Source organism: Neodiprion fabricii, chromosome 3, assembly GCF_021155785.1.
Source record: "Neodiprion fabricii isolate iyNeoFabr1 chromosome 3, iyNeoFabr1.1, whole genome shotgun sequence".
Classification (NCBI taxonomy): Eukaryota; Metazoa; Arthropoda; class Insecta; order Hymenoptera; family Diprionidae; genus Neodiprion; species Neodiprion fabricii.
In genome coordinates this window covers 245,403-258,125 of record NC_060241.1, presented here as the reverse complement: position 1 = coordinate 258,125, position 12,723 = coordinate 245,403, and the positions used below count along the sequence as shown (strand labels likewise).

Genomic DNA, 12,723 nt, shown 5'->3' with positions numbered 1-12,723 from the left:
TGGCAAAAATTTTGCAGGAAAAAATTAGCAACTATGTAAACAATTACTAGGGTTACCAATTGAAGCAATACCTGAGGTGTATAAGGTAACGGAGCGTTTTGTCTCTTAACGTTCGCTGGCGAAGAAAGGTATGAGATCGTGAAGGCATGTCGGACAAGTCGTACATAACAACAAACATTTTCACAACCGTTCCCAAAGGATTCAAAAGAGTTACTTGAATTGTCCCGCTGCGTGGCACTTGATATCCCTTCTTCCCGAGATTAATGTGAGCCTGAAAGTAAAGGGTGAAAATTGAACCCTCCTGGACAAAACTTTTAAAATTATATGACGCGTAATCTATAACACACACGTAAGCGTCATTGCAATGGCAACTCTGTCAACAGGAACGAGGCTTACAAGATATGGCGTTGAAACTTTGTCATTGTCTCCAAGAGTGTAGAAGAAAACAGTAACGGGAAGCTTTCGGTGCTTCGGGCAAAAAGAACCGCTAGCACCGAGCTCGGCGGTGAATCCATGGACCGTGGAAACTGGCTCTAATCTCCCGTTCAAGGCAGACTCTTCAAAACTACCGAGAAGCGCGTGACTGTGCGGTAATCCTCGAGTCGTTGTGCGGCGTTTTGATATCTCTTCACCTTCAAGAGTGTTTTCAGCCTCTCTATCTCCTTCTTCCAAAGACACCGCTCCTGGACTTGGTGGAGTGTTCAACTCAAATAGCGCGCTGAGTCAAATATTAAAATTCATAATTATTTACAAATCTATACAATCCGTGTCGAATCTCATCATTGTCAAGCTCTATATACTGAATTAAATATACATACATTTGCGTTTACCATATTCTGAATGTCAAAGTGCATGATTGTGAGAAGCTAAATGAGTAAATACCTTCGTTTTGACGAGACAGAGTTCAGGCTACTGTCATAATCAAAGCAGCAGCTTCCTCTCCGTAGAGGTGCCGGGCTGGAAGTCAGGGGCAATCCGGTTCGACTGTGAAAAACCATGGAAGCAGCATTCCCAAGAGATCGTCTAAATCGTTCTTGTTCAATGGCTGAAGGTACACCTTTGTCTGAAGTATCACTATTTTCCATATCTGCATGGCTCTGATGCTGCTGCATCGCGATTGCATAACAGTTCATCTGTTCTGGAGAGATGTGTTTTTGAAAATAATCATTTCGAACTGTATCTGAACTGCATTTTTTGTCGGTTCCTGCGTGGCCAAGAGAATTGTTTTGCATGCGAAACGGTATTCCTTCACATCCGATTTGCAACCTCAGATTTGTACTATGTTTAATTGGATTGTGAGAAATATACCCATCTCTTCCTCCCGTTTTTTCTTCTTCGAGTACAGTCAAACTCTGCTTCTTTGTTAGGTCAGGAAAATTATTTTGCAATTCGGTATTTGTCCCAGGACAGGGAGGGTTTTGATATAAGCTATTTGTACTAAGACACGCAGTATTACCAACTTCAAGAGATTCGTTCTGTTTATCAGACCCATGGGCAAATTCGGATGGATTTGAGAAATCAATCCTCCTCTTGACTTTATTTCCTTTGGATTTTTTCGGCTGTAGGTTGAATTCACGCAGGGGGTGAAACTGGGGGTTATTTAGAGACTGGTCAGAACTTATGGCGTAGTTGTCGTAATAACTTTGCGATGACAACGTTTCCGAATTCTGTTTGGTCTGTTCCTTTGAAAATAGCTGCTTGAATAGGCTTATTCGTTTGTTTAACAACAAAGGAAGCGACCCCTCGTCTTTGTAAGATTTCACATCAACATCTTTCTGTATTTTATCATTTGCTATGTGAACATCACTTCTACTATCACAGTTTTGAGCGGAGAAAACGGTTCTTGGCCGAGCTCCGTTTGATATATCGGAAATAACTTTCCGTGAATCATTGCTAGTCCTTAATATGGCTCCTAATAAAACGTCTGCTTTGTTGGTCACGTTATAAAAACATTCGACAGGCTTAGCATCCACTTTTTCGTGCTTTCCGTGGTAATGTTTCCTTTCGTCAGTAACTTCACTCTTGAGTTTTTCATCGTAGATTTGGGACGAGCGTCTTACACATTCAGGCTGCACTAATTCGCGGGGGTGAAAGATTTTTTTCACGTTTGCACGTTTTTCCTGGTGAACAGCAGCACTTCGATTATTACCAACAATATGAGGTTTGAAGTTTCTTAATTCGTCTGCCGTTACAGCCCTGCAAACGTTGTTGTATATTGGATACCGAAGCAAATTTATATCTGCTTGTGTCTTCTCGAGATAAGATTGTTGTGCAAAAATGGCATCGTCTGATTGGTTTTCAACCTTGTCGCGCCTTTTTATCGTACGTACTGGAGTACGTCGCCGCCCTGCTGGAGTTCGCGCACGCAGTACAGCTAACACTTCGTCAAATTCCCATTGACTAAGCTCCAGATTAGAATTTAACTTTGACTTGACTTGATTTGTGTTCTTATATTCCTCTGTTGGAACCTCATTTATTTTAGACTTGTAATTTGTAAGTCCATTGTTAGTTGCCACATTCAATACCCGGCTTGGTACTTTACTTATCCAATCGAAGATTCCACTGCTGTCTTTCATCTTCTCCATTTCTTCTGAACATTTAAGATTTGACATCAACTGCACCAAGTCGTTATTAGATACAGATGCTTGTTGATCGATCGTACCTTCCTGCGGATTCTCACTACGCACATTACGGACTAGAGACCCATCCATCAATTCTTTATCTCCAGCCAATTGACTAAGGAAGGCCTGATCCGACGAATACGTCGTAAAAGGTGTTCCTAATTTCGATTGATTGTCATGACTATACGATGAAGGTCCAGGATTTGATTTGTGAAAGGGGCTACTCTGACTAAAAGGATTGACGACAAAGTTAGCTTTGCTATGAATAATTGGCAGTGTATCAAGGGCATCTAGTGGTGACATTTCTTTCCGATTCTGACCACACTCTGTTTCTTTTCCACTGATTGTACTCGTTGTCCAGTTTATATTCCCCATTGCATTATGATGATCTGTCACTGACGACGAACTTGACTTTAGCGATTTTTCATTCTCGATCTTTTTTAACAACATTTGTTCACTCTCAAAATTCTCAACACATTTTCCCCAACGAATGAGGTAATCTTTTTTATTAAATTTTGGAGATTTCTCGCGTCGAAGACTCAAAATTTTACTATCACAAGGTGATTTACAAGTATCAATATCCATAGGTAGTCCCACGCTGCATTTATAACGTTTTTCAGCATTGCTTTCCGGTTCCTCGATACTCAGCCACGAGGTTAGAGTTTCTCCTGAAATCGCGATTCGATTGTCACAACCGCTTCTCTGCATCTGATTATCCAAGTGATTGCTCACTTTGCTCACTTGCTTGTCACTCGAAAATCCAGTACCCATACTTCGTGACTGATGAATTCTACAATCTGCATTATTGTTTGCAGTTCGAGAGCTTCGGTTTTCTAAATATCGCGTATTGTTGTAATTCAAATCGACATCATCCAAGCCGCTATTGCTATAGATTCTGATCTCAGGCTCTTCTGTTAATAATTCGCAAACTGACGGTAGACCAGAGGTAGAATTTACAGAGTTGTGAGCACTCGCATTTGAGATGAAATCAGGGCCACGTGGTAGCGATCTGCGCCGTTTACGTTCAGTGTTAGTTTTCAGAGATGGCGAAGGCGGGGAGCCATCTTCATCCTCGCAGCGGCAGTGATGTTTCCCTGGCTCATTGCAAGGAGTCTGGAGTCTATCATCTACCAAAGCTGTACGAAATTGGATTAAATCAGATGTACATCAGAAATAGAGTCGTTAGCAAATAATTTGTGAAAAAGAAAAACAAATTTTAATAAATAATTGAAACCACAGTAGATTGAGGTGAATGAATGTCTATAAAACTCTGCTTTCACAATCGGTTCACTGTAATTATTAAAAAACGTATAGGTGACAAAAGTAAATATAACGAATTTGCTGATTACTTGAGGGCCTTTTGACATTTTTTTGACCTTTTGACCTCGTGGTAAAAAAGCACAGGTTTATACAGGACATAAAAATTTTGTTTCGTTTCATAATTACTTGGAAGAACAAGAGCCTCAGGATTGGAGGTTGTTACTGGTGCTGAAATATTTTTAGTTGGTGTCAATGCTCTGGCAGTTCCTTCTTCCTCCTTTTCAGCTGTAGGATGGATTGAGCAAGTCAGAACTGGAACATCTTCCACGCGAGGCAGTGCCCAGACCGTAACCTATAGTTTAGATCAAATTTTTACCGACATATTTTTGATCGACGTCAGATATAATGCACAATTTCTGAAACAGTTTCATTAATTAAAGGTAAACCAAAGGCGGGTACTTTGATATGAAAAAGCCACAGAAATAAAGCAATACCATACCTTGATGGAGTTTCCATCTCCGCAAGCAGCTAACGGAAAGGTGTGTTCCGACGGAGTTTCCCGAAACTTCCTCAGGTTATCTTCGCTGAATGAAACTATTCTGGTTGTAATGTAAGACGGAGCTGCACCTTTGCTGCGCGACCACCATGCTGCAACTTGGCTGAAGTGTAAGCGCGATCTAACCGCTTGGTACAAACTCTGATTGTTCATCATTTCTGGCCCCCTGTAACGTTTGCGTGATCAAGTTTATTATCTCGATTGAGCGAGGTGAGAAATCTATGCATCATGCAAATTATTAATAAAATGTTCCATGGATTCGAGTTTCTTATTTTCACCTACTTGCTGGGCACAACGCTGATACACCAATATTCAAGCAGCATTTCTGACGACTGCTGCCACGGAGTCATGGATATGTACGGTATTGGCAAGACAGGATCTTTATAGGTAGCTTTCGCCAAACCGCATGGACAATCGGTGCACAACAAGACCTCGACACACAGGTATGAATAGGTGGTGACTCTGTCCGTGATTTCACGGACCAGTATCACGTACCGATCACACTGGGTAAGATAAGAAACATTCGTTCAGTTTCCTTTCAGGATTCTTTCTTTTTACTGCTAGCTAGGCGGGGCATGACATAAAAAACATATGTTGCATTCAAGATTCGACAAATAATTAAGAATTAAAGATTAAGAATATCGAATAGTGGACGACTAATATAATCAACTCAAACAAGTTCAATGGCATGGTATTTCAAATTAATCAATGTTATCAACGAGTCAATCAAATTGTTTACAATGAAAGGGATGAACACAACTATCTTATCTGCTACTGTTCCTACACAGAAAATTGAAGAGTTACATAGTACAGGATTCACACAATTGTAATCGCTTTGTCGCTTTCTCTTCGCATTGATTACCGGTGTCTCAATAATTTCTATGTTATGGTTATAAGCCGATGAGCTTGCATTGACTTCACATGGTTGAAAAATGTGCGGTGAGGGGTAGAGCTATGTATCGAGGTAAACGAAGAAGAAGAACTCATTTCTTTTGAGACATTTTACATTTTCATCGCATTCATTGGCCATTAATGCTTGCTATAGAATCACAAAAATCACCATTTCTTACCAGATAGTTATCCTTTTCGCACACATGATTGTTGGTTACTGGTTGTAATGGAGCGGCACAATGTGGACCCTCCATGTACCCTCTTGGAGGACCTTGGACCCTTCCTTCGCTAACAAGAACACCCAGGGCTCGGACCATCCCCAACACACTACCGCAATTACCAGCCCGCTGGGGGCTGGTGGAACCACCCGACACTGCACCGAGGCAATGCATTTCTGAAAAATAAAATACAAACGTAATGTTGGTCATTTACAGTTCCTCAAGTACGTTTAGTGCATAAGTTTACTACGGTTATTGTGGTTTTAGTGGGTATTTACAGATTTCAAGTATAATTCTGACCCAGCATAAGGGGCCTTACTGCGGATTACGATTGTTTACATAATTATTCCGATGGTAGCGGGGGAATTGATATTTACGAGCATAATGTCTAAAAGCGAACGACGAGATCGGCAAATCATGGGTAAAACGGCAATGAGTAAAATAACAGTCTACGTCTACTACTTACATATATACTTATAGCATAATTTTGAATCATGATTTATCAATAGCATTATCACAATTCCAATAGAGCTCGTGCAACGTGGAATTAATTACAGATTCACTTTGCCTGATCTTTAATTCATTTAATTTTTATACCGAGGGTCAAAAAGATCCTGAGAAATTTCATAACACTCCAAGGATTCCGCTCAGTTTCGAAGAGTTCGGCCGATTTAAAAGTTTTATGTAAACTCGATAACAGTTGAGTAGTGAAGTTGAGAATTTATCGTACAGAGTATTATAAGTTATCGCAAACGAAGCGCTGGTAAAGACTTTCATACCAGAAGAAAAAAAGACCTGGCCTAACGAGGTTCCAGGAAAGTATAGACTAAATTTGGTCGGTCGAAAACATGATGGAATTTTCAGAAACAATCGCAAGTGGATTTTTCCGTGCTGCAGAGGAAAATACCAATGATGTGTAACCGAGACTTAAAACGCACCCTTGTTGCACATGCCCCGCACCATGAAACAGTTCCCAACCCATTGCAACAACTGCGCTGACATTTTTTTGCAATGGTTTTGATGAAGCTTCACAGTTAAAAAACTTGCGCGTGCATATCCTCGACGGTAACGAACAAAAGATGCATGTGTGAAAACTTCCAATTTCAAAAAACGAAGTTGAAGACGACGGAAGAGACAACTTCGCAATTCACTCAAGGCATGTTACGCATTTATTTATGCACATCTGACAATGATTATCATTGACAAGCATCACTTGCACTTGGATAATCGAAACACGCAATACTTGTACGTATATACGTATACTCTGCGACAATGCAAATTTAGCAATACTTTTAGCACGCAAGAAAATTATTTCAATCATGAAAAGTTCGGCGAGTTGTTCCAGAGTTGTTTGCCGTCGGGCATGTGGACAAAATTTGAATAAAGAACCGCTCTACTCCAACAGTTTATATATAGAGTTAAGGGTGAGTGGACGGCGGCGCGTCATGCGCATCGCACGAGCTTTTGCAGCCAGCCCCCCCGCCCCGCGACAGCCGGAGAAGAGCGAACATTAATGTTTCGAAACTGCAAGCGCATTGCCAAATCCGACAGGTTTCCCCTCATTTTCCTCAAGGTTTCCTTTCTCCAATCCCTGCCTACCATTCTTTCTCACTCACTCAGTCTGCAGCTTGTAACTACTTATAATTACTACAGAAGCTATACCTGTTTGTACGTCTTACCTGCTCGGTAGGTTTCAGCCCTTCGGTAAGAATTATTTTGCAAAATATTAGGTTGAATTTACAATAACAATAACAATAATATCATATATATATATACGTATACACGATGGCGAGCTTATATTCCCCACGAGTGCCCCACGTGGCTTTATCAACTGTATAAGAGTGTCTGTGGTGCGGAACGTTTCATCCGAGAAAATTTTAACCTTCCATCCATTATGCGTGTACAGAATACGTAAGAGAGCATAAATATATGCTCAGATTTTGTTATCCTCTAAATTTATTCGAAATCTATCCACGATTGGTATCAAGGAAAAATACATATCTAATATCATCAATTGCACGATTTATCGTATCTTGGTCTAATTAATATGATATCGTAGATAATCTTACATCTTCTCACATTCATGTGAATTAATAAATGCATAGAGTCTCATGCGAGTGTTTAATTTCCCATTGTTATAAAAGAAGTTACACATACGCACAGGTACAACGATCGCATAACAATTGTATGCAAGATACATGACTACTCATTGTCAGTCTCCACGACAGTCGCATGACAATTTTTAGAAAATGAAGGTTTCCACATTCTATAAATGGAGTTAGAGATTTAATTCTGAAAGCCGATGAAAGCCAATAATAGGTGATTGAACACGTACGGGCGGATTTTTTCCATAACAATTGCTCAATGTTGCGTACAAAAAATATACTCAACATCATATTATACAAAATTCGAATCAGTTCGAAGCAAGAAATGTACGTACTTGAAGTTTAACCACATCAGGTTGATTGGAGATTTTTCAAAATCAGATAGATGTAACAAGAAAGACCGAAGGAAAAAATCACACGGTTTCAGAGACAAGCAAACGTTCCAACCGATTGTATTCAAAGATCAGCCCAAAAATTAACTCGTAATATCGTCAACTACGGATTATTCTGTTCGTGAAAATCGGCTCCCTTAAAAGCAGAAGTTCGCAGAATCCTAGGCAGGTAGGTGAGAAATCGAATAAAATTCGTCATTAAACGTGAACGAGGCCCTGCATAACCTTCAAGTAGTCCTGGCGTAACTGGGAGTTGTTGAACTCCAACGCAGCATGTGGACCGTCTGGAGCCCCTGAGTTGAACGTCGGATTGCCCGGCAAGGTGAACGAAACTCAGGTCGGCCGACCACCCCGTGGAAGCAAGGGAGAAAGGGAGGAAGGAAAGAAAGGTTATTGTCCAGACTCTAAATGACAATAAGCCTCATACAACGTCCTTGTTTTATACTGTCGGTAAATCCATGGGTGCAGGTCGTAGCGTTATATAGACATCGAAATTAGTTGGACCCTTTTCCGTTGTACTTGCAGAGAAAGAAGAAGAGTAGGAGGCGTGGGGTGGGGTGGAGGGGGGGGGGGGGGGGGGGCGAGGAGGTAAAGGCGACGTCGACCCCGAAGCATAACGGGTCGTCGTCCCACCCTCGAATACCGAATCTTGGCGCGTCGGGATGCCCCCAACTACGACGCGACGGGCGACGGGAGTTCGGGGTCGTTGCATCCAGAGTAGGAGCGTCGGTCTTCTCCTTGTTCCGATCCTCATCCTCCCCCGACTTCACCGAAACCCCGTCGACGTAGGATCGCGACGCAGTCGTCGGCGCAAGGTAGGTATAACCTACCCGACATTGAACTTGGACAAAGAAAACTCTTCTGAAAACATCGCTTAGGTTTATTGTACTCCAACTGCGTACCCGACGTTTCGTGCAACTAACGGTAGGTACTATAAGTACCTACAGAAATTGGTCACTGTAAAGAATTTTATGGATCATATGGTCGGCCGATTACGGAATAAAAATAATAACCGCGGCCGCAATGGTGGAAAATAATGATTACAAGTATAACCTGTTACACATATATAAACCAATTAGTTTGACAGTGCGTTCGAACGGAATTTGCGTCGTTCTTTTGACAGCGGTCCGAGTCCCTATACTTATATTCTCGTTTCCCGTTCCCGATTGCCTTTGTGTTTAATATACCACGAGGCGTGCCAAGTTGTACATATGTACGTTGCAAAGCTACGCTGCGATCTCAAGTCACTGTGTACATCGTATGACGAAGATTACATCGAGAGACTGGCTGGCAGTTTCAGTTTATTGGCCTGGTTGTTTTAAGAATTTTGGTCAAAGAGTTGCAAGTTAATTTGACAACTGACCGAAGAATAGCGCCGGTGGCTAATCAGCTACTGCAGTCCTCGAAGCGCGTTACAAGTTTCGTAGCTGTGTGTAATGACCGTCTGAAAAACATCAAACCTGTTTCTACTCTGGAACGGCTCGTGTTTCGTTTCGTTTCGTTTCGTTCACTTGCGAGTCCCTATACTATAACCATTCTGCAAACATCGCGTTGTAGAATGACAAATTTAAAGGGGAATATTATTAAGGCAATTCTCAACGTGTATTTGAATTATCAGAGTCCATAGTCGCCTCAAAAATATCATATTATGCATACATATGTAAGCATTTTCCAAATGACTGACGGTCGCTCTAGCTTACAGGGTCATCGACTACAAAATTAACCTTCGGAGGTTGTATGATTTGGATTTATATATATTTTTTATTGCAGTGTCATAATCGAATTCCAATACTGTTTTCCACGCTTCCCTACGTGCAGTAATTTTAGAAAATATGCCATTGTAAGATGGTAAAAATTAAAACCACTAACTTTTTCTTGTTAGAACTCCAGCCAGTTTGTCCTGCGGTATAAAATTTCATGTAATACTCGTATCTCGCAGGGGAGAAGAAGACCTCCTGTGATTCTATTTCCAGAAATATGACAAATATTAGTCTTCCTCGCTCACGGTAGTCGAACTCTCGCTACGGAAATTCGTCCGCTGCTAGCGGTTTTAAATGGAGAAACTTTAATTTTTCACAACGTATATTACTATACAGAGAAGTTGAGAAATGCTTTAAAAAAATTTACATTGCATAATAAACCGATGCTAGTTAGCATTTATAGAGTTTGCAATCACTAACGACTATATTACTGGAAATTAACAGTAACCGCAGATCCGGCGATTCATGCTTGTGGATGTGTATTTACAAAAGAGTGAAAAATGTGTGTAACCGCCATACATGCAGGATGTTATAAATATTTTTCATTTACGCTATCGCTAAAACAAACTAAATGTCGGTATTATAATACAGCAACACTGTTAGAAATGATGGTCATCTTCGACGATCTTTACTGATACCAGAGTGCTTAAACATGATTGCCTTCATCTTAGTTCCCGACTGTAGCCATCTCATAATCGTATGTACAGGTACGTAGGTGGTTTCAGGGTTACCCGTGTCGTCTGCCACTCAATTGAGATGGACGTAAGAACACGACACCGGTGGCTTCGAATCGTTTAGATGCAACTTTTGCCGGTATACGTATTGTTAATGGTACTGATGATGTTTTTCCCGTGCACCGCAGGCATACTCTCTACTCGTTGCATATTTTGCGTCAGTACGCGGCGCCGTGACATCCGCAAGTGTTCTGCAAAATCGCTTTTTAATATTCAATCACAAACACGGTAGTAATATCAAAGGTAGTATGGCATTGCGTTCTGGTCCACAAGTAATCGAAGTGTATGCCTATGATAAAACCTATCAAAATCTTTCAGGTTTGGAAGAACCCGACTGACCAGAACTCCCCTATTATAGGCCTTCGCGTCTATGCGGGCATGTGAAACTCTGACAGTTGCTGTGAAAGGAACAGAGCTGTGTCAAGGCTGATGCCTATTGATCTTATGGCAGTACTCTTCCTTGCGCGAGTCATGCACTGTCGTTACGTTTAGCATGTGCACTCGAACGCAGGTTGTAGCTGGGTGGGTGAGTGGGTGGTTTGGTAGGTAGACAGGTAGGTAGGTAGGTAGGTAGGTAGGTAGATCCGCATGTAGGTAGATGAATTGTTAGACGGATAGATAGATATCCATCTATTCCTAGGTGGATATATGGATAGATGGATTGATGGGTAGGTGGATAGATGGATAGACTGCACATTAATGGATATGCTTTGAGCGTATTTTGCACCTGGGCAATCTATATCCATGTCTTTGTCACCACGAGATTTCACTTTCGGGAATGGTAAAAGTGTACCATTTTGACAAACAGACCGAGGACTTTGATTACTTCACGATCAGATATGATTCATATATAGAAAGAATTCCTATCAGAAAATTATGAGATCAGTCATCATTGCTCTGACGGCAAACGGACGCGAAAATTCGAGATGAGCTACAAAGTAAGGTCAATTTCCACACACGGGCAACAATTATACGTTACGCGAGATCTGCTTGCCAAAGGCGTCGTACCGAAATGAATGTTTGGAGTACGTTTCTAACGGTGCGGAAATTATCTCTCCTCTCATATATTTAACAATTGATTGCCCTCTCGCGGACTTTTGGACCTCGTTGTAAACGTTCCTGCATGCCCACTATTTACGTGCCAACATACATATGCGTGATAAATGGCGTTCGTTCTATATAAAAATACACACATTCTATACAGAAGTGGACGCACGAGCTTATCTATAAACAGGGTTATTTATTGAATACTGGTCACGAGTGAAACTGACGGAGCCGATTCTACTCGAAGTTTGCATAAGCGGCTCTCTCTCTCTCTCTCTTATTGAAGGGTGAGGCGGCCAATATTCAATAAACGAAAAATGCATATACAGCATAGAAATTGATTCCGTAACGGTAGCAGTGTAGAGGATACCAATTCAGGTTGCTAACGCAATACAAACCAGCAGCAGCGTCGATCAGGTGAAAGGACTATTTGTCTGTAGTGCGATACGAACCTATATCAGTACTCTACTTCAGTTAATGTACACACTTGTACTTCCATTTCCAAATAAACGGTAGTGTGTTCTACCTATCTGTCTTTGTTACACTACTAGTATTGGAGAGGTATAATAATACGCACGCCTTAACCAGCACGCATGTATGCATGTGCGTATTCATGTATGAACGGTAAAAAGCTGACACGTTTCATAGCAGCAGGTAGTGTGTGTGTGTGTGTGTGTGTTTTCGCCTAGTGGGTATAGCGGCCCGAGCAGGAGATCGCACGCTAAGGTCAGCTGAGCGTCGACTGCGGCACAGCTGGACGAAGCACAAGATGGCCGACGCAAACAGCTGATCATAGGCGGCGCGCAGTTCCTCAGATCAGATGATCGTCGTCTCTCAGAGGTAAAGGAGGAGGAGAAGGAGGAAGAGGAGACGAGCAGGCAGGCAAGACCTAAGCTCCGAAGGGATGGGGGGGGGGGGGGGGGGGGGGCACGGCGCGCGCACACTCAGGCAAACTCTCGAAGGGACTGATAATTCTATTTCAGGTCAGGCGGACCTAAAATGGAACCCCAAGAGCTGCGATATCGACTACAACTATCACGCTGAGCGATAACTGTCCTGCAGGGTTTCGGACTTACCGACAACATACGCCAAAATTTTAATTGCCGCCTTCAATGATCATCAGGTTTCCCCAACGATTGAAA

The 12,723-nt window shown here is 41.8% G+C and overlaps 1 protein-coding gene across 3 annotated transcripts in view; it reads right to left on the bottom strand.

Annotated features, from left to right (window-relative positions):
• LOC124177488 overlaps positions 1 to 12,723 on the bottom strand; it is a 31,976-nt gene that overhangs the window by 5,883 nt on the left and 13,370 nt on the right. Inside the window, exons 6-13 of one of the 3 annotated variants that reach the window (XM_046559879.1) lie at positions 5,508 to 5,722; positions 4,720 to 4,940; positions 4,381 to 4,603; positions 4,068 to 4,233; positions 2,097 to 3,757; positions 883 to 2,027; positions 397 to 718; positions 72 to 271 (exon numbers count right to left, since the gene is read on the bottom strand). In XM_046559879.1, the coding sequence (XP_046415835.1) occupies positions 72 to 271; positions 397 to 718; positions 883 to 2,027; positions 2,097 to 3,757; positions 4,068 to 4,233; positions 4,381 to 4,603; positions 4,720 to 4,940; positions 5,508 to 5,720 (4,151 nt within the window). In that variant the 5' untranslated portion in view covers positions 5,721 to 5,722. Of the gene's footprint in view, positions 1 to 71; positions 272 to 396; positions 719 to 882; positions 3,758 to 4,067; positions 4,234 to 4,380; positions 4,604 to 4,719; positions 5,002 to 5,507; positions 5,723 to 12,723 lie in introns of those variants that run through there. The other 2 variants (XM_046559878.1, XM_046559880.1) reach the window with 2 other exon arrangements.